The sequence below is a fragment of the Fonsecaea nubica genome, assembly GCF_001646965.1.
Source record: "Fonsecaea nubica strain CBS 269.64 chromosome Unknown Scaff41, whole genome shotgun sequence".
In the NCBI taxonomy this organism is placed as follows: domain Eukaryota; kingdom Fungi; phylum Ascomycota; class Eurotiomycetes; order Chaetothyriales; family Herpotrichiellaceae; genus Fonsecaea; species Fonsecaea nubica.
The window spans coordinates 235,102-256,481 of NW_019173714.1; the positions used below are offsets into that span (position 1 = coordinate 235,102).

The 21,380-nt window shown below is 52.2% G+C and overlaps 7 protein-coding genes across 7 annotated transcripts; 2 read left to right on the forward strand and 5 right to left on the reverse strand.

Moving 5' to 3' along the window:
- Positions 1-729: 729 nt before the first annotated feature.
- AYO20_06529 (hypothetical protein) lies at positions 730-1,377 on the reverse strand (the record flags this gene model as incomplete). The annotated part of the gene is made up of 1 exon (XM_022644818.1): positions 730-1,377. The coding sequence occupies one exon, from the start codon at positions 1,375-1,377 to the stop codon at positions 730-732; it is 648 nt and encodes a 215-aa protein (XP_022499285.1).
- A 2,673-nt stretch (positions 1,378-4,050) lies between these two features.
- On the reverse strand, positions 4,051-4,930 carry AYO20_06530 (hypothetical protein; the record flags this gene model as incomplete). The annotated part of the gene is made up of 2 exons (XM_022644819.1): positions 4,051-4,637; positions 4,723-4,930. 2 exons carry the CDS (start codon positions 4,928-4,930, stop codon positions 4,051-4,053), a joined length of 795 nt encoding a protein of 264 aa, XP_022499286.1.
- Positions 4,931-8,340: 3,410 nt separating this feature from the next.
- AYO20_06531 (hypothetical protein) lies at positions 8,341-9,400 on the forward strand (the record flags this gene model as incomplete). Its single annotated transcript, XM_022644820.1, has 4 exons — positions 8,341-8,559; positions 8,619-8,687; positions 8,739-9,008; positions 9,080-9,400. 4 exons carry the CDS (start codon positions 8,341-8,343, stop codon positions 9,398-9,400), a joined length of 879 nt encoding a protein of 292 aa, XP_022499287.1.
- A 544-nt stretch (positions 9,401-9,944) lies between these two features.
- Positions 9,945-13,928, reverse strand: AYO20_06532 (hypothetical protein; the record flags this gene model as incomplete). Its single annotated transcript, XM_022644821.1, has 2 exons — positions 9,945-13,606; positions 13,670-13,928. The coding sequence occupies 2 exons, from the start codon at positions 13,926-13,928 to the stop codon at positions 9,945-9,947; spliced, it is 3,921 nt and encodes a 1,306-aa protein (XP_022499288.1).
- Positions 13,929-14,947: 1,019 nt separating this feature from the next.
- On the reverse strand, positions 14,948-15,367 carry AYO20_06533 (hypothetical protein; the record flags this gene model as incomplete). Its single annotated transcript, XM_022644822.1, has 2 exons — positions 14,948-15,208; positions 15,254-15,367. The coding sequence occupies 2 exons, from the start codon at positions 15,365-15,367 to the stop codon at positions 14,948-14,950; spliced, it is 375 nt and encodes a 124-aa protein (XP_022499289.1).
- A 746-nt stretch (positions 15,368-16,113) lies between these two features.
- AYO20_06534 (hypothetical protein) lies at positions 16,114-16,641 on the forward strand (the record flags this gene model as incomplete). Its single annotated transcript, XM_022644823.1, has 1 exon — positions 16,114-16,641. The coding sequence occupies one exon, from the start codon at positions 16,114-16,116 to the stop codon at positions 16,639-16,641; it is 528 nt and encodes a 175-aa protein (XP_022499290.1).
- A 2,959-nt stretch (positions 16,642-19,600) lies between these two features.
- On the reverse strand, positions 19,601-21,349 carry AYO20_06535 (hypothetical protein; the record flags this gene model as incomplete). Its single annotated transcript, XM_022644824.1, has 2 exons — positions 19,601-20,979; positions 21,157-21,349. 2 exons carry the CDS (start codon positions 21,347-21,349, stop codon positions 19,601-19,603), a joined length of 1,572 nt encoding a protein of 523 aa, XP_022499291.1.
- Positions 21,350-21,380: the final 31 nt, after the last annotated feature.

Here is a 21,380-nt window from a genome sequence, read left to right on the forward strand (position 1 = left end):
CAAAAGCGACCATGGACGTTATTGTCCGCAGCCGGAAATCACATCCTGTCGTCGGGACATATCAACTCCCGAGATGACCTCGATGAGTAAGACGCACATGGGCATTGGACGGCAGCGGCAAGGTGATGACGTTGCCGTTTCGCGTTGTTCTGTGCTCAGCCCTAGCGTACCTGAGTGATATCAATGATCACCCGTAAGCCATATCCACACGTGACAAGCCGTTACGCCAAGACTACATGCCAAGACACCAAGGGGTCGTGCCGATATATACACGTGTAGTTGGTGTAATCTTGGCCCAGATAAGGTTTTCGCAACTATGTATTTCCGTCCCGAGCCGCATGGCGCACTAGGCCCCTGACGGTACTTCCTTCGCACTTACGTCATTTGTCCACGACTTTGTTTACACTGCAGTTGGATTTCTCTACCGCACAGGGCAAGACAGGGACAGCAGATCTGAGAAAGGGTCAACACACAAAGGCTGTTCAGAAACATGATGGATAAGAATTGCAGAATCCACGATCGGAATGCAAAAGCTTCTTTGAACTGTCTGCGCCTCGATTGTAGCATTGAAAGGCATCTCCTGTCCTGGCTCCTTTTCCCATCTCCCCCCTTTGATCCCTTTTTCGAAAAACTTCAGCCCATGCCTGAATACATTCCATCCTTCGAATGCCCTTGGACCGCCCCTCCAAGCCACGACCTGCTTGAATGTTTCCCTCGGTAAACCCCTCCTCACAGGATAATACAACACGTTCTGGTGGATCGCTGTGCGGCTGGCGCTGGCCCTGGGTTCGGTGCTGGAGGAAAGACATGAGGTGCAGGTGCAGGTGGAGCCGTATATTCCGCAGTTACCCAAAAGGCCATGTTTCTACCACCAAGACTCATCAACGTCAGGCCGTTGGCACCCTGTGGGACTCCAAAGCGTATGGTGTTGCCGATAGGTGTATTCAGCAAGGTGGCGTATCGGGGGTCAGTGGCGCTGACCCTTACTGGTTGACCTCCTCCTTGTGACGCCGCGTTATAGACCTCATCGTACCTTGCTTGTGTTGTGGGTTCGGCGATATTCGTGATAAGCAGGTATGGGATTTGTGCAAGGGTCAAATGGCGTTGCCGACAGAACTGGTCGACCAAGTCGTTTTGGTGGAGCGGAGAATTTTGCGCAGTGCTCAAGTGGTCTATTCGGATGATGTCAGGTCTTGGTATACTGACCGAAATCGATGCCTGAACTAAGACCTGGCCATTGACTGTGAACTGGCAGTTAAAGGTATCGAACCTAGGCTCTTCTGGTACTCCGAGCGCTGGCCAAAGAGGACGGAGGCCTGAAATCCTGGCATTATGGCCGGCTGGGGTTTCCACATATTGCGGTTGATTTGCGGCCATTTTGTGCTTTGTTCTTCTCTTTTTGTATGTCGACTATTTGAGGGTTTTCGTGTCCCGGTGCCTTCTTTTCTGTTTTGGGAGGGGGCGTTCAATGTGGGCGATTTTACGAAAAGACCTTGGAGATGTCGTTTTGTTCTTACGTCTTATATGTGTTGTGGTTTCTGATTCGGACACAGCAGACTGACGGGCTTAGTGGGATGAAATGATACCATGACCTCTCCGTGGATCGCGCTCACTGGCAACACTGAACTTCCGGTTCTGTTGGAATAGCATACACCTCGGACCCATCCGCCACGCCTGCTATCCACCTTGTATTGCTACATTTCCCTATTCTTAGGTGATACGATACTAAAGATACTCCTGAATGCCTATATTCTCTCATGTCATGAGAGGGGCGACCAGGTATAAGCCTCCCATCTCATTTTATATATAGGAATCGGTGTCCAGACGCTCTCGTTATCAGAGCCACTTCTGTGGTCATGGAGGCAATTCTACCCATTTGATGAGACTAAAATACAATGGGAGCTTCAGCGGTCTTAGTGCTGACAAGACGGTGGTGGGCGTAATGCCTGAATCTGTTTCATCGCCACGATGCTTTTGACTCGGTTAGCGGCTGTGGCCGGACAGAACGTGAGAGGGGGGAAAACTAGAAGCAGGCCATCATATCTTTGGATCATTTCTTGGAACTTCTAGACACTTATCGAGGCCAAACCGGGCTTTCAAACTATAAAGAGCCAAAGGAAAAGTCGTCAGAAGTCCAGTGGCTTGACATTGCAGCACCTGAAACCTACGAACTCCCGACCTCTGAACACCAACACCCCGATACCTTCTGCGCATACATCAGACAACATGGCGTCTCGATCGAACCCATACGGCTCCTATATGCCAGCTCCCACCAGCAATCGACCTTCAACAAGTACGCAGGGATACAACGGCCACCCTCTGTACAGCCAACCCATGCAATCTATGTACGGCCAACCCATGCAACCTGTGTACGGCCAGCCTATGTACAGTCAAGCACCACGAGGAGGCCCGAGTGCCCCGCAGCCGACAGCTTCAGCCACCTCGCTCGATGAAGTGTCTCGCTTGTTGGCAGCTTTTTTTGGCGCCACTCAACCGACAAGGGCCCCAAGCGGTTATGGTTACATGCCGCAGCCAACCGCCCTGAGAGGCCCGGCGGTTTCGACCAGACCGAGTTCGACGACAACTCAAGCACCCAGGCGAACGGCCCCATCAGGAACTCCGTCGAGACGCTATTAGTGCACCAGCATACCAAAGGGCCTGATGAAGGCCGGGCCCAGTTATTCTAGCAGGCAGATAGGAAAACCTTTCGGGCGATGTGAGAAAGAGTGGGGGGGAGGGGCTATGTACGAGGTAGTCGACTCGAAAAAGACTGGCGTCGAAATCTGTCTTGAAAACAGCAAGTGGAAAGGGGGGAGGGAGGGACGTGATTTGGTTTTTTGGAGGCTCTTTCCATACCTCAATACCTGACTCAGATATTTCCAAGCCACAGAGTACATGCTCGTTTTTTAATCCCCACCTTTGGTCTTGTCATAAGCATCCCCGCTATCCGACGGACCTGTACTCGGTCCAGCTTCGGTATACATTAGATACCACAGAAGGACATGTCAAGTCACTATTTGTTACGATATCTTCACCAAACCCAGCCCCCCACCCCTTAGATACCTGCTTCGGAAAACCCCCAACACAAACCTTGGTATCTTCGCTATAAGGGGGAACAGCTAGCAAGGCTTCGTAGCGCCCTGACCTTGGGCGAGAAAATGGGGGGAGGTGCCGTCTCCCTTTCCTTATCAACGTGGTTCTACGCCGCAATTTCTAGAGAAGGAACGGGCCTCTCTTGGTGTGTTTTTGCCGACTAGGTATGCGATCACTAATCTCTGACTGTGGGTGGGGTGGGCACTACATCGGATTGCTTTTCTACGAGGTACAGTACGAGGTACTGTCAGTGGAATAACTTGATTGATTGATTGGGTAAGGGAATCTATCTAGCGCGGCTGCGGATTTGTTGTGTGCCGCGATTGGAAATTTTTCGGCTAACTTACCTGATATGGTTAGGGCAGCATTTACGTGTATCTAAAAGCCCTGACTCGGTAAAAGGTAGCCAGTCTGCCAGTGCCATTCGCAGTTAAGTTGAGTGGAGTGTGGACCCACATCTCTCAGCCCTCAGGTCCCGCCTGCCCTCTCTCGTGACTCGCGATGTAGCTCTACGGTGTCGAGTAGTACTTCCTCATTCGGCTTGTCAAAGCCCGAACAGCCCCTAGTCTGGTGTGCTACTAAAGTGAGTTTCACTCGTACTCGTACCCGTACCTGTACTTGTATACTGGTCCAGCCAACCCGCGTAAGCAGGTCACACAGTCCGTGGATACCTACAAGTAAGCGTACTCCGGAAGACTATGTATGTCCCCTGAGGAAAATGCAGGGTGGGGGGGTGGGTGGGTGTTCGTTTTGGTAATACCATAGCATCGTTCTTTGCACAAAAGAGATGGAGGAAATTTCTCGCGAGAGGGGGTGTGGTTCGCCTTAACATCGATTCCGTAATACAGTCTTTTTCTGTCTCCGTCGAGGTCCACACCCCTCGCCCACTCCCTCTTGCCATAGAGATTTGAGCTATTCTCTCTCTCTCATCCGGCTAACGTTATAGACAGGAATGGTCTAGTGGTCTGGGTAGTGCTCGTGATGAGGCACATCGTGCTCCTCACCCCCTTCTTCACCACCGTGCTCTCCGTAGCCACCGTGGCCCCATTCACCTTCGCCTTCACCTTGATCCTCGCCGTGCCCGTCGTGACCCCATTCGTCCTGGTCGCCTCCATGGCCACCGTGACCCCATTCACCGTGATCTTCTCCCCCTTGCCCATCGTGCCCCCACTCACCGCCGTCGTGCTCGCCACAGCCCCCGTGGCCTCCATGCTCCTGGCTCGGGTCTCCTCCTTCTTGATCCCAATCCCCCTGTTCCTCTTGATACTCGTCTTCTACGCCGGCCTCACTCCCAGCATCCGAGTCCGAGTCTGAGTCCGAGTTGTCCTCCGACTCCTCGCCCATGAGATCGTGCTTGTAGGGGACGTGCGAGTGGACATCCTCGCCCTCGTGCGGGACGTACCTGCCCGTATGCGCGTACTTGAACAGCTTGTACGAGTTCTTCACCTCTGGGTCGTCCGGGTCCATATCGCGAAGCTCTTTGGCGTGGCGCTTGAGCGCTCGGAGTATTCGACGGAGGCTGTTTTGCTGGTCCTCCTCCGAGACTGCAAAATAACACCCCCCAAAAAAACATCAGTATTAGTTCATTCTACCTCAAAGATTTTGGGGATCGGGGGAGTTCTCCCTTACGTGAAGAGTCGCCCATGACTCGCTCATACTCGTCGATATGAGTGTCGATCTGGATTTTGATGGTCTGACGATAATCGACTTCTTCTTCATTCCCGTAGTTGCCGCTGTCGTCGTATCCCTGGTCCCCTGCATCGCCTTGGTGTTGACTGTCGTCCTGGTGTTGGCCATCGTCATGGTGACCACCGTCGTGGTGGCTTTCTGTATCCATTTGCTCAAGTTTGTTGGGTTTGGTGGTGGTATAATTCGTGTCTTAGTCGTAGTCGAAAACAGATGGACCAATAGAATACGCAATCTGGCTGGTCCGTATACTCTAGTAGACAAAACTAGTTGCAGAAACACACAAATTCGATCAATGGCATCGTAAAGGAGAGGTCTAAGGGGTGGAATATCACGCCGACTTATACGGGCGAGCAGCAAGCTTCGAGCGAGGTCAGATAGGACCCCATGGTCTTGTCAGGACCACCCGCTCGACGCCGCCTTCAGCAACCGTCAGCACGAGAGTGTGGGAAAGGGCAAAAGATGCTCTGAATGGACCTTCAGCAAGGGCAAAGGGACTGATGCAAGAGCAACACGTCCGGGAGACAAAGGCTGTGTTTGCTTGTTGCCTCTCCGAATATAGAATCTCCCATTGCTATTCAGCGTAGGTAGATAAGCACTTATTCAAACCGCTCTCTTCTCACGGGCTATCCTAGTTCCTCCGATAGATACTGTCAGGCGTAGCCACAGCCGGGAATGGGGGGGCCGTCAACATGTGTATTTTTATTCCGTTCGTTCTGTATGAGAGGGGGAAAAAAAAGGGGGAGAGAGGAAGGTGGAGGAGACGGAGGCGATACTATTTTGATTATCTCTCTCCCCAGTGTAACACTTGGGCTGATCGATGATCTCCTCGCCGTGACAGCTCCATCCAAGTTTCCAGAAACGTACTGCGTGTATGTATATATATCAACATACAATACGAGGTATAGGTCAACGAGAACGGGACCCCTTGAGCCCGTGCGCCCTTGGTAGGCGGCAGGACCCACAAACGACCCCATAACAAAAAGGAACGTTTTCTGCGGGTCTGATTGTGGAAACGAGGGTTTACACGACGAGGCTGACTCGATCCAGACCATGCCATGATCGGAATGGTCGGAATCATTAGTATGATTCAGCCGCGTCTGACCCCTTGACATCGCCAGCAAATCACAAATCACGACATGGGAACTACTACGTATGCACCATGACTAAAGGTGGTGGTGGCGATGCGATGATTTTCCTAACAAAGGGCCTTGAAAACCTAATGTCATTGCGTACTTGTGCTCGGTGTGCAGAACCAGGCGACCAGCGTACCACCCCCCGAAGCTAGTCTTGAAATATGCTTTTCGGCGGCCTTGTGATCGAGGTGGAGGTGCCATGTGACGGGGGTTCTCAACCAGTCTTGTTGCGTCGTGTTGATTCCTTGACAGGTCAAGGCCCGTTGAGGACCGTCGAGGACCGTCAAGGGCGTCGTAGGTATCCGCAGCCTCTCTCTCCGTCCTTGTAAAAGCTGAGTCAAAGTCCTGGGTCCCAAAGTCCTCGTGTGCGTAGTCCAGAGGTGTGGACCTCAATCTCACATCATGGACGGTTGTACCCTCTGAGGGGTCGTCGTCGAGTCTATCCGTCTCCCATTCTCATACAAGCGTGATGGGAGATTCTCATTGCTCGTGTATATGTAAAGCCTGTGAAGGGGCCAGGACCCGATATATCCCGTCATCAAGTGTCGGTGCGTGGAGTCGCCCATCGGATTCCTCGTCTGGTTCCTCTCATGGAGCCATTGGTGCAAAGTACCTCTGGGTAAACTTTACCAAGAAGCAATGCTAAGACTTTTGAAATCTGCATCTTGAGGGAAAAGAAGCCGGTCCAGATTAAGTAAAATGATACTTTCCGAGATCTCTTTTTCCTTTTTTCTCGGCCCGTTGACACGCCCACCCACCCGCGTGCCGAGTCGGAGGCTACTGATAGTTCGTGGTTTGTACATATACCCGGGAGATCAGGAGAGAGAGTTTGGAGGAGAAAAGTACTAGGCATGCGAGGAGTGAGTGTAATTACTAAGTATGAATAGGAGGACACTCACTGGGTTAGCGTGGGGGTAAAATACCTGTACAGACCTCGTAATATCATTCAGAAGTCAACAGCCCGATTCGGGTGGAAAGGGAAAAGCCGTAATTACGAGATCAACAGACACACGCCGGTTGAAAGATTTATTGTTACGGCCGGTACCTCGTTACTTCGTTCACCTTGTTCACCTTTCTCCCTCCATCACTACCTATAGGTCCTCACGCATTCGCTCCCTCTCTCTCTCTTTCTCAGAAGTCGGGCACCGAACTCATGAGTCGATTCGTTCATGGCCTTCTTCCATCAGCCAGTACAACTTGCTTGCTAGATACCCTCCATGTGAGCACCATACACGATCACTACCTGCTCGAACTGATTCCCCTCCCACCTCTACTCGTATGGACAAAGTCACTGGTCATCTCTCCAGCTGAAAGTCTTGGGCCCCCGGCCTCCTCCTCCTGCTACCGAAGCTCCATGTCTCACCGGCGAACCGCCCTCCTGTGTCGCAGTCACAGTCCAAGTCTCAATGCCTGGTAACGAAATATCTGCGAGACCATACAAGCAGAAGAGGAGAGAGGAACGAGATAACCAGACAAGAGAGTTGAGTTGAGGAGAGGTATGTTGTGCTCGGCAACACGCAGGGATTGTTCATCAAGACATGGAGCTTTTTTCTTCTCTCTCGCGCGCGCTTGTTCGGCTCAGCTCAGCTCCTTCGGGGCGGGCTATAGTTGCACCCAATCAACAAGAGCAGGATTGATTCAGGCATCCAATTACAGATCATGTGACGACGGAACAGGTATTGATCTACGAGGTAAGGTAGGGCTGCAGACTTGACCCTTTCCCACTTCATCAGCCCAGCCTTGCTGATGTCACCAACACCTGCGAACAAGGACGCACATCTCACTCCCTCCCGTGAGTGGCAGATCTCTTTACCCTCCTGCAACTTCCAGCCCAGCCTTGCTCAGTGTCACCTCAAGCAACAGATCGCGATAATCTTGTGATGATAACGACGACAATGACGATGTGCACCGAGACTGTGATCAATTCATCAACTCATCCATCAACACATGCACGCCGATACCATCCAATCGGGCCGCTTTCCAAAGAACTTTTTCGTCATATGTTGATCAGTGCGATACAATGACCCAGGCCACTTTTTTTCTTCTACATACTTCTAGCATTCTCTTTTTGCAGGCAATTCGTATCATACCCTTTTATTCTTTACCTTTGGCTATATTTTGTCCATCCTCAGCTTGAACTTGCGTATAATTCTTGCAGACTATGGTGTCCATCGACCGTGCCGTGGTGAATTAATCCCAGCGCAGATCCCACATATTCCGCAAGAGATGGAATCCGCACCGACTCGGATGTTGGTTCCCGACCAATGCAATCACCTTGCTCAGCCTTCCATCACTCAGTTCGTCGTGTCTTGGTATGCTATACTGTGGCTGCTTCCCCTGTTGTGCTCTGTCCGTTCTGAAAAGGAAATCAACAAAACACCCGGATGAACCAATACTAACACCACCGCTTTCCTACAGCTCGTTGATGGGCTGGCTGCTCATCTGCTACATTCCGCAATGGGGTCGCATCGTCGCACGCAGATCGGCAGAGGGTCTGTCGACGTACTATATCCTCCTTGGCTCCCTATCCGGCGTGTGTGCCGTGGGCAATATCATGATGCTCCTCTCTAGCGCCGTCGATATCGGCTGCTGCAGGACAAACACGCGCTTTGCCTGCGTCAGTGGCCTGCTCGGCATGCTCCAGGTCATCTTTGGCATCGCGTGCTTTTGGGTCGTGTAAGTATAGGAGCGGGCCCCCTGCAGCGCAATCACTACCTTCTCGCTGATCTGCTCTCGCGGGACTTTGCTGAACTCCTCGTCCAGCCTTTTCATGTACGTCTACTACTCGGAGGAAGAGGCCGACGCAGAACTACACCGCCGTAGACCATCACTGTCCGGTCCCGACCGCACATTCGACGAGCAAAGCGGGCGTGGAAGGTCCTCGTCGCCGCATGCAGCTTCGCATTTGCCGTCCTCATGGTGTCGGCCATCATCTTGCATCGCTTCCCGTGGTATGCCCAAGCGTGGGCAGACATCCTCGGCATCGCCGTGGCCGTCTTTGCTTGCATCCAGTGGATTCCCCAGGTGCGGACCACATGGCATCTGGGTCATCTGAGAAGTCTCAGCCCCGTGTCTATCTGCCTGACTGCTCCCGTAGGTTTTCCTTGGTCTCGTCGCCCGTGGTGTTCCGCCATGCAAAGCTGACAACTTCACGCTGGTCAAAGTACATCTGGATCTTCGGAATCAACATGATGATCCGAGTCGGGTTGAAGGGCTGGAGTGCGTGGATCGTCTACGTGCTTGTGGGAACCATGCAGATCGTCCTGATCGTCTTGGCCATCTGTTTCGCCGTGAGGGACCGGAGACTGGCCAAGCAAGGGAAACAACACTGTGCGACTCCCGCAAATTTCGAGGGGTGGAACACTTGGGGTGCTCGTACCCGCACCTCATCAGTCGTCTCCCGTGTCCATTCCCTGCTGGCGCTAGACGAGCAAAGCCCGTTGCTTTACGAGCAGCCCTCATCGCGACGGCAAACCATCCCTTAGAGTGCTGGAGCTATTGGTTGTCCGACATTGGCTATTGCAAGGTGGTACATATGGATGGACAAGCAACTGAGCAGAGATCGGCTCTATGCATGATTTGGACCAGAGCTGACGGTTGTCACCCTCCTGAGATAGATTAAGAATGATTTTGCGGAAAATGGACTAGATAGATAGTAGCAGGCATAGATGGCTCTTACAGCATCAGTTGACGTAATGGTGACTATGTCGGAAGTCGCTTTATGAAGCCATGTGCTCACCGCTTCGACTAGGGTCTCTGGGAGAGGCGAGGAGTCGTCTTTTGCGCTCTTTTTACGCATCCCTTGTGAATTCGCCTCAGCAAGCGAGACAAAGTCCAAAACAGTATACTCGATACTGATGAATTGGACATGGTCAATTTTGCAAGAGCTTAGCTGGACGGCCAGGATGTGTGCTCCACGCATCCTTATTCCCTTTCACCACGGGTCGGGCTTTGACATTTTTGTCGAGAGCTCTTACGCCCGGCTGCAATCGACCCGTGGAAGTGTCCTGCCTTTCCGGCAATACGACTTCACGGTCGTCGGTCTCTTCTTGTCGAGCGCTCTCTCCTCTCTCTCTGCCGATCATACTGCCGATTCAAGCTTGATAGGAAATGCCTCATGTGCCGCACCAGCTTGTTCTGGGGATCCAGTGTGCGTTCTCGCTCCGCCAATACCTGTTCGGCAAGATCAGCAGCCTGTTTCACGTTACCTTCTCGCTTGTAAATGTAAGCAACTTCAGTCATGCATGCAAGTGTCTGAGGATGTGAATCACCCAGTGAATGCCGACAGCGGCTTAGCACTTCTTTGCTAATATCGTCCGCCTTCGCCCTTCGTTTGGACTTTCTGTATGTCGAAGCTAGACTGGACATGGTTGACAGCGTGGAATAGTTGTATTTCCCATGGATCCGTTCTTTGATCTTGAGCGTCTCCCAGTCTAGCTCTTCTGCCTTATCATATCTGCCCTGATTGCGATAAGTGGCTGCAAGGTTTGTCCTCGCCGTCAAGGTATGGGGGTCGTCTTTCCCTAAAATGCTGGTTCGCAATGCCAGGACGTCACTTTCTATGTGTTCGGCTTCCCCCCAACGCTCTTGCTTCCGCCATGTTGAGCCAACATTGGCCATGCTCCGAAGAGTGTCGGGGTGATGCGGCCCGAGGACTCGCTTTCTCCGATTGAGTACGTCTAATGCGAGCGTTTCCGCCTCCGCAAGTCGATTTGAATTTCGATATGTCGAAGCGAGACGTGCCATTGATGAGAGAAGGACTGGATCGTCCTCTCCCATAACGAGACTCTGTTCCTCAACGACACGATGGAGAAGCTCCTCTGCCTTTTCTGGCGAGCCCATGCTTTTGTAAGACGCGGCCAAGTTCGCCATACTGCTCAAGGTGTCTGGGTGATTATCGCCGAGAATGTTCTGTCTTGCCCTCATAACCATCCGATCCAGATTGAGGGCTTCTTTCCACTCGTGCTGCCTTCGCTTTACCGAAGCGATGTTGGAAAAAGCTGTGAGTACGAGAGGGTGATCAGGAGGCAATGTTGCTGTGTATCCCCAGAGTGCTTTTCGACCATACTCCAACGATTTATCCAGCTGACTCCAACGTTCCAGAGCCACTGACAAGTCCATGTAAGCTTGTAGAAGGCTGTGATCAAAAGGTTCGAGTGTTTGTTCCCTGTGTTCGACGACAAGTTGGATCTTTGTGGTCGCGTCACGGTATTTGCCCTCGAGAAACAGACATTGCCCCACTAACGATTCAAGCTCAAAGCGGTTCTCCATATGAGCAATGTGAGGCGACTGTAGAAGTCGAGATGCGTGCGGAAGATACAGTGACCACGTAGATCTATTGCTATGGTCGGGTTTAGGAAAGGTCTCAAGCATGTGACGGAGCGCCGCCCGAGGTGCGCATGTCTGTAAGGCTGACTCTTTGTGCAGCCAACTGCGGCACGCCAGGTGGACGAGGCTGTGCATATCGTAGGTGGTGCTGCTCCCGGGGCTTGAATCTCTTCGTGTCAAGAAGTAGTATCTAATTAGTAGACCTATTGCATCTATTTGCTCCTTCCGAGAAGCGCCTTGTGGAAAGAGACGTTCGGGGATAATCTTTGAATCGATGCATGCAATCATGGATAGGTATCGTCGGGCCAATGGGCTTCGATGTGCAATGCTCTCAAAGGTGATTCTCCAGGTTGAAATGATTGAGTTTTTGGCTTCCGGTGCCCGTACTTCGTCCTCGAAATCTTCATCCAGGAGCTTAAAAACAGTTTCCTCCTTGTCGTCTAACAAACTTACATAGTCTGAAACGCCAATTCTGTTGAGGTTGATGTATGCAGTAGCTTGCACAATCGCAAGAGGAAGATGGTTCAGACGATCCACCAAAGCACAGGCGACGGTTCTGTCCAGAGTAGCAGGCGGAGGGTCAAGCAAGGTCATTAAGAGATTGAGAGCGACCTCCTGATCCAGGCACGGGATTTCAATAGTGTGGCTGCGACTGAAATTGAGTGCCACCTTTCTATCACGCGTGGTGATGAGGGTGCAGCCGTGAGGGCTTCGTGGAACAAAGGAGCTGAGTGATTTAGAGCGTGCAGTGCCATCATCGCCGAAGAATAGTCCAAAGTCATCCACGTTATCAATGATCAGGAGCCAACGGCCCAAGCTCTCTAGGCTCAGATGTTGCTTTACCAAATGCTTGAGCTCGACCTGCAGTTCTGCCATCGAAGATATCTGTAATTGGCGACCAATTTCTGCATAGCCATTGTCAAAGGTGGTGGCGTCTGACGCCTGAACCCAGAAGATAGAAACATCCGGCGACTTCTCTCTAAGGGAATAGGCAAACTCAAGGGCAAGATTGCTTTTGCCGACACCGCCCAGCCCAAGTAAGGAAATGCATGAGCAATCGGGGTTGTTGTACTTGGCTTCCAAGGCGGCAAGCTCGCTGATTCTGCCGGCAAACCCGGGCTTTCGACGCACTGGAACACACCAAACCGCCTGCTGGCGAGCATGATATTCAGACGATGGAGCTTCGGATGGTGGTACCACGGATGCCTGCGAAGCTATCCCAGTGGTTGGCGAGCTGTGAAGGGACCATTGATCGTAGCCGTGACCCGGATATTCGGTGGGTTGCTCCGGCCAAAAACTCTCCAGGAAAGCCCTTGCGCAGCAGGCGGCAGTGGCAGACGCATAATGGTGCCAAACGTCGTTCTTGTGGCTATCAGCGTAGTCGGCAACACCCTTGATCACGAGAAATGGGAAATGGTCGATTAAGCCTGCGCCTTCCATCTCGAAAGCAATAACACCGTACTGTTGTGCAATGGCATCACGATGAATGCCTGACTTCATGACTCGATCTCCGGAGGCTATAGTGCCTATATGGACAGAGGGCACTCTTCTGTTGTCGGAAGATAGGACTGGAGCGGGGCGGTTGACCAAGTGCCAGTCTTCGCAGCCAAGTCTCGAGCACGGCACATTGAACGCCGCTGAGCACACGACAGAGTCTGCGCCAGTGTTACAAACATTGCAATAGGTATTCCGGTGCTTGTGCAGATACCCTGGTTCGAAGAGGCGGTCGAATTCGGTGCCAGGATATCTGACCTTTGGACGTCGGGCTTGGAGGTCATACAGTAGATCATCCAGTCTCTTCTGCAAGAGTTCTCGATGATACTCCGTTTCCAACTGGCTCAGAGCCGTGCGAAGCTCTAGCGGGGCGCTCGTTGTTGATGGCTTCGGCTCGAATGATTCGGGGTATTGTTTGCCGTAATCGTACTGCAAAGGCGACAGACTGATCACAACATCACCGAGACGGACGTCTCCTGAGCCATCGGGTCCACCAGGAACACCGCCACAGATGCCGACGAGTAAAGCAAGTTGAATGTTGGGAAAGCTGGTACGGAGATACGCTGCTACGCCTGCTGCTTTCACCTTTCCATCACCGTGCAGATGCGCCACCACAACCGGTTGCTTTCCAATGAAGCAGATAGTGGATGCGATCCTATCGCGGGGTGTCCTGGTGAATTGTCTCGCATCACCTCGCGGTCTGTCAAAGACGGCAAGAACTTCGTCCGCCTCCTTTGGCAAAGCACATATTATGGCGATCTTGAACTCCTGTCGCTCGTCGAATTGGGGTGGCGATGGCCGCAGCGCATCTTGAGTGTTGAAGGAGGACGTTTGAGAGGGAGAATAATATTGCCCGGGCTGCCATGAGGCTGGTTCGGAGGTCCGTGAACTGTGAGGTCGACTGCTTCAGGTGGGCGCTTTCGCGTCAGTACGGTGGTTTGTAGGATCAAAGATGTGAGTATGAGTGAATGCACCTTGGACCAGATGTCTGACTGGAAGGAAACCCATAGCCGTTCCCGTTATGGCGGCCGTTGGACGATCCTCTCTGGGACCCGTAGCTCCCGTGTCTGTGAAAGTGGGTTGCTTGTGGAAGCATGGCGCGGGGACAACATTTCCGGGGGCTCTCTTACGCAGTCGGCGACCGAGCTTCGTGAGTAGATGACGCTCTGCAACGGTATCTGAATCTCTCATGATGCGAGTACGGAGTGCGGCTTGCAAAGGCGCAGAATGCCTGCAGTCCATCTTAACTGCATGTGCACGATTTCATGCGGGGGGCCTCAACCAGCCACAGTGACGACTTAGTCAGCAAATCTTCCAGGCAACCGCCACCCACCGCCACCCAGACAGCAGGGACTACCGGCACAATAGTCGTTGGCCAATCGGGTATAGCCAATATAGCGATCTGGGTTGAAGAAATGCACCAGACGGCGAAGACGCGCTGCTCGCAATTCGAGTCTCAAGGTGTCGCTGCTGGGGTCAAAATGTCGTATCCAGATCTCAAGGGAAATACCTACGTTGTCACAGGGGGCGGGGTCGGGCATAGGGCGGTCGACGACGACGACGCTTCTGGCTAAACAAGGAGCCAATATTGCTCTTATCGACCTTCACAAGCCTCAGCATGTCTTGTAAGAAGTGCAAGACGTTGGTGGGAAAGGGCTTGCATTCTCGCGTGATGTCCAAGACGGAGAAGCGCTCGAAGCGATCATGAAGGAAGTTGTGCAGCATTTTGGAGGTGTTCACGGGGCGGCCAACATGGCAGCTTTCGCAAATCGAGCCCATTGTAAAAGAGGGTTGTGGATATAATTGAGAAATGCAGCATGCCCTTTGCATCCGATCCAATCCAACCATGCATAGTGCTCTACGACATATCAGGTGGTGTTTGGAAACTTCCATTAGCACCAGGCCAAGGGAATTCGAGAACAACACAGATATTCAACCTCTGTCCTCGCCTCATGTGCTCCAGAGCTCTGTGGTAGTTACGTTTATGAGGCCAGTTACACAGGGAAGACCACCCAAGCGGGACGACGCAGACATTTGGTAATAATATTCAAATGAACATCTAAAGATATAGCTCGAAGTGGATCCATTATCCACAATAACGTCTGGGGGAGCCAATCAGCATAAAGCATTCCGCCTTGTTATACCTGAAGAGCAAGCCCATACTCGGTCGGTAGATAGTTCATGGTCACCACTTCCGTGTCGCATCTGGTTCACTTCGCTCGTTGAATGGCAGACGCTTCCAGAGCACGAAAACTTGCCTGGATTCGCCTCGCACCTTGATGGGTTTCTGGGAGCCCGAGCACCAAATACCTATTCCCGTCAATCCTATCCTCAAACCGAAAGGTTCTCTCTTGAACATCCGTCACCATGTACGGCAGACTGGCGTAGCGCATGTAGTGCTTGATGACGGGCTGTTCTCTGTCGACGTCGATGTAAAATTCCCCCGTGTAGGCAATGTAACTGCGTCCGACCTAGGCCCATCCCTTCTCCGCTGCCGCGGCTTCCTCAGGACTAACAGTTCGATCAAAGGGTTGTTCGCCCTCAAACGGTCTCTGGCCGGAAATGTGCAGTTGCGCCGACATGTACCCGTCTTCGGTGTACAGAATGATGCCCTTGACGTGCAGAGTCATGGGGTACAGCTTGTTTGACGGGTCTGCCACAAGCGGGAGGCTGTACTCTGAGCTCCCAGCTTCCTGCAAGTTGGGACCGCACTAGCTTTGCAGCCTTTGACGACATTGTTGTGGATCGGTTATTTTCAGTAGCCCTGCGAGGCAAGGGGAAAACGACGCAGTCAGGAAACCTTTTCAACAGCCTGATCACAGCTCGTTCGCTGGGCTGAAAGCTGGCCTTACTAAAATCAGGAACCGACGTCTATCGGTTCCACTGTGTTTATATTTCGTCAGGCGTGAGATGATCAGGCAAGTCCGACAACGACTTTCTTGAACTCTTGCCCATTTCGGGGGACTTCGCCCGGAGAAGACCCTGACTGGCACTCACTTCCCCGACGCCCGGGAATTTTGTCATCCGAAAGACTCACAAACCGGAGCTGTCATGCTCAGCAACTTTGTGCATATCATCCGGAGCTGTGTATATCGAACCTTCTGTCATCTTTTCCACCACCTTTCCCCGAAGCTGTAGCGATAGTCCGGGATTTCGCTACACCGAATCTCCGAGAGCGCAACGGCCCGGGATACCAACGACGGCAGTAGATGATCTGGATAGAGTCGAAGGACTATATGTATTTCCCTTTGAGAATCCAGAGCGAGGTCGACCATCTCACTTTGTGTCTTCCCTACTGTTATTCGTCCAGTGAATAGACAGCCAACCAGGGCCAAATCCTTCATCATGGTTATCGATCTCAAAACCGCCGAATTTCATGGCCCATGTTGTCTTTCAGACCAACAATCTCAAGCCAATGGTGGAGTTTTACAAGAGGTTCTTGAACGCCCATGCAAGCTATGAGAATGACTTTGCGTGCTTCCTCACCTATGACGAGGAACACCATCGCGTCGCCATCGTCCAGATTCCATCCTTGGGCCCAAGAGACCCAAAGGCCGCCGGTCTGCAGCATATGGCCTTTACGTACAACTCCCTCGACGACTTCGCCAACGCCTATCTCCAGCGCAAGTCCAACGGAATTGAACCCGTCTGGTGCGTCAACCACGGGCCGACCACGAGCATGTACTATGACGATCCAGACGGGAACCGTACCGAGATTCAGGTGGACAATTTCGACACCGTCCAAGGGGCCAGTGAATTCATGGCTTCGAAGCAATTCAACGAGAACCCTATCGGAACAGACTTCGATCCCAAGGAACTGATCAGACGATTGAATTCTGGGGAGGACCATGCGTCAATCAAGAAGCGTGTGGAAATTGGTCCTCGGGCGCTGCCGGTGCATTAAAAGTTGGCGCCCACAAATGAACAGGCGCACGCTTCAGGCACTCCGGCCTATGGGACCCTGGGCTGTTTCAAGCGTAACAGCCTCGAGAATTTGTGGAAGTTCCTCATTCTCAAATGCTGGTCCTATTTGTGCCGTAGTAGGTCCTCTTGCTCGCTTGGGCTTTAGGTATACCTTTCAAGATAGGGGGTGGGCACAGGAGATGTACTTGTAGCTCAACTCTGCCACACACACACAGTTACCTTTCTGCCTGACATGTACTGCTATTCTTGAGAGGGATAGTCTTCAGGTCGCAGACAAGGATAGTATGCGCATACAGGGCCATCAACTGGATAAATAAAACTCTTGTACGGCAATTGAAAGCTCCTGGCCATCGGCATCAACCGAATGAGGTGAAAAAGCAAGGAGACTTTGAAAAGCCGACGACAGGTAGCTTGTCGGGGCTGCAAACGACTTACATGATCTATACTGCGGATGCCATGCTTGAGACAAGTCTGGGCTGTTTGCTAGGCGCCTTCCACGACCCATCCCAGGCCATGGAGATAGGGCTTCGTGACATCGTCGTAAGGCTTTTGTCCTTCTACAACGTACTTCTTGGGGTCGATAGAGTCAAAGAGTACCTCCTGAATCGGGGTGAGGATTGCATAATCGCGCGGGTACTCGGGAGCTTGTTCTTTCGGTCGTATGTGTCGCTCCACTGGCTCGCTGTCTCGCCCAAAAACGTCCTTGAAGAATCTCTCTGTCGCGACCATCGCGTGACAACGTCGAGGCGAGATACAAAAGAAGGACCTCCTATATCTGGTTAGGAGAGTTGAGTACCTCATCCCTCACTCCATGCTTTCCAGGCTCCCGGGTGGCAATGGGTTAGCGATGCTATTACCTAAGTTAGTACGAAGGTAGTGAATTAGGCTCACCGGTAAACCGTATGGTGAGTTCAACTAGGCAAAAGGACCTCTCTGTGTCGCTAGCAAGTGATTGAAGACTTCACCCAGAGCAGAGAGTGATGCTCGAAAAGATGTTGCTCTACCCTATTTGGGAGATAACCCCTTGGAGCGGGCTTGGCCGAAAGGGAAATTAGCCTGATTAGTTCGGACCACTAGTGCCGCCGCCGTAAGTCATCACTCGCAGTGGAGACAAATTACCGAGTAGAGCGACAAGCTTGGCACATCCCCTCAAAGCGGCGGTACAAGACCCCTTTGGGCTCGATATATCAAACTGCTTTGGAACATTTTCCCTTTGATCTAGCCCTCTCTCTGTTTTGACCTCGCCACTATCGGCTCGATTTGCAGGAGCCAGGGTCCGTTTCTGCTAAGTTGCTGCATATGGGCGGATCTCGGAGATACATATGGCCATCTGGATCCTGCTCGTTGAGAAAACAGGCTGCTCCCTCTGCTCCTAGGAGAGTGGGAAGAGCCGTGATATTGCGACCTGCAAGTCGCCTCTCTCAACGATCAGCCAAAGTATCATGGGCTTTCCTGCGCGTGAGGCAAGCCAGGTATCTTCAAGACCATCCATATATATGGGAAGCCCTTCGAGGTCTCTGTGCATCTCTGGGTCGCTCTCCGTCGTCTCAGAAGATCCCATATATTGAGCGCATGCGTATGGCCTGATGCCACTTGTATCAATCAACACCGTCTTGAGGGAAGATCATCCCAGGTGGCACTCATGGGCGAAATATATTCAAGCGCGAATGAAGTATTCATTTGGCTGGGTGACTCGATCTCTGGGGAGGACGGCCTTCTTGATTCTTCACTTGGGACTCTGGAGGATGGCAAAGACATGAAGTGGCTGTGCGACAACCTCGGGTCCATTGTCAACCGCTCGCGACTCGAGACCCGGCAAGATGAGGACCTAGCGGCTCTTGGAACGCTCTATCTTCTCTCCGGTAATGGTCACTGAACCGACAAGCCCCTGTTTGTTGCAGACAGTGAAGGCCGATTCCATGTAGCCAAAAAACTACCTAGTGGCATGACAAGCCACAATAAAGCTATTACAACTTCTGTGGTGGACAAGGATATAGGTGGTTCAGGAACTTGTGCTCGCAAAGAACGCCACTGTGGTTCTCGGCCGGCTCTGTTTTTGCTCCATGGGGGTTGATATTTCGTATCCTGAGGGCTCGGAACATGCGGGATTCTTACTCTTTGGTTGCCCACTGCTACGTACACGGCATCACGGATGGCGAGATGGTGGGAGGAACAGAGTGCCGGAAATGAGAGACGTGTGTCTTGTCTGAAATCTTGTTGTAAGTCGTCGAGGGCCGATTACCCTCTCTACCTTTGGTCGTCAAACCAAGCTGAATAATCTGCTGAAAAGGCATGAGGCGGCACTTCTCGCGCAGGAACCGTCTAGAAGCTCGCTCCCAGGAATTGATCAGGCGATTGTTGCCGGAACCCATAGGGATGTCAGAGCCTTCATGTACAAATCAGTTCTCTGGGCCAGTGATGAGGTTAATGTCGAGGCAGACAAGGTGTCCTTGCAGCTTACCGCGCCTTGCTACGAGGATCCCGAACCCGAGGCGGCCGAGTCAGTTCCAACGGAAGAGCGGCACCAAGATTGAAGACTCGTTCGGATATTGGTTTTCCAAAGGGGGATTTGGCCCCTCGAAGAGTCGCACGTACGCCGTCTTCACCCCGCGCGGAAAGATGTATTCATGATACTGTTCGCACTTCATTCAACCCTATATCGCCTCTTGTACATCCTTGACTCCATGGGGTCTGCTTGAACCCTTCAAGAATAAGAAACTGTCCGGTGACTCTGGTCAAATGCTGCAAAGCCGCTTTAGGAAGACGGGGGCGTTGTAACCTGGTTCCCAAAACATGCGAGTGGACAACCTCTGGCGATCAAAGGAGGGAAGAAACAATGGTTGAGCCCCAGAATTCTGGTCAGCTGTTGCAAGGTCTTGTAATCCCTCAGGAGCCTTGACGAATATCTAACAGCGCTTTATGCATTTGAGTATATCTCCTCATACAACTTGCCACGCCATCATATTCGCAAAGAGATTGCGTGGACCCCAGATCTCCCTTCTCATAAATCGTTGGACCTCTACATCGTCGGCATCACGATCGACGGTATTCGCGTTCTCTTCCCGCATCGCTGGCTCCCCCACACCGTCTTTCTCCGTCACAGGGTGCTTCTCTTCTAGCAGGATCCTCACTTGCCTCCGTTCGCTTTCCCTCGCCATTCGTGCTTTCCACTTCAGTTCGCCAACTTTCCATCCTCTGACTACCCACAAGCACAATCCTGCACCAATATACATGAAGGCGGTGAAGATTTGGGGCGGGAGGTATATCCAATTCTCCGTATTCCTTCGCCGTAGTTCCAGGGCGATCGCCTCTGCACACGTCGTAGGCGGCACCATGATCAGCCATGTGAGCGACAATCCAGCAGGTAGGTCTTGAAGGCCCAGTACCTCGGCGCCAACGGGGGCGATGGTGGTCCAGAAGGTCCCCGCGAGAGCGCCACCAACGATAGCGAAGAAACACAACAGACCCATTGGAGACGACACTGTCTCGGCGGGAATCCAAAAGGCGAAGCAGAAAACGCCACACAAGACAGTGAGGAATGCCGCAAGGTTGATGCGACCCCAGCGATCAGAAGACAGGCCGATCAAAGGCCGACCGAGCATTTGACCCAAGTTCAGGATTGCCCCAAGGACAGAGCCTTGTTTTGCACTTAGGCCGATGGCTCGCCCGTAGGCGGGGAGTGAGAAGAGCAGGATTGTGTAGCCAAACATGCTGAACCAGGACCAGCCTTGGACGAGCAGAAACTCGGGCTTGCGGAGGATTATGGCATCAAATCCCTTGTGGCGCGATCCGGTTTGTTTGTTGCGGTCACGGAGGAGGTTTGATGCTGTCAAATTGACCGCAAAGGAGCAGATTCCTAAAATACGAAAAGCCCAAGGGAGGCCCATTGTATCGATAATCCGCTGGGTGACGAGGGAATACATCAAGCCCCCAAGACCGGAGCCCGCCGCAGCAATCGAGTTTGCGACGCTGCGTTTTGTGGTGAACCATTGTGGTATGATACCGACAGAGCCCACAAACAAAAACCCCATGCCCCAACCGAAGCAGAATCCTTGCGACAGGATGATCTGGTATTTCTGCTTCGCAAAGCTAGCGCCAATAAGGGAGAGTGTTTCAAAGAAGACACCTAAATGTAGGCATACTTTGGAGCCGTAGAGGTGGATGATGTGTGTGGCCAGAGGGGCGATGAACATGGCCTGAGATATGGAGAGACCGCCAATGAAGGCGTAGGCCAGAGCGGACGTATCAGGGAAATAATTGTGATTCAAATAGTAGGAGAGGAAGACACCATACGAGGAGTTGATTCCCCAGGTGTGTGCTGTATACCATGTGTTAGTGTTGTTCTGACCCCAGATTGCGTGATGGTGCTAGTCTCCCGATCCCTCGTACTTAGCCGCATACCCCAGATTCGGTCTCGAGATGGGGTTTTGGCCAATGCATAGAGATGCTGGAGGCGAGATCGGGTCAGTTTAACAGAAAAAAGACTTGTACTCACCATTGATGAAGAAATTGCAAGCAACGCATACCCAGCCATAGCCGCCATCCGGGAGCGGTTCGTCTAGCTTTGGGAGAGTGGAAGGACTCTCCTCAATGTCAACCGTTTTTTCGGATTCATTGTCATGACGGGGCTGGATCTGTTGCGGAGTTCCACGAGGTTCTGCAACATCGATAGGCACCGTATCTGTCATATTTCCCTTCTCCTTTACCCAGAAACACAGA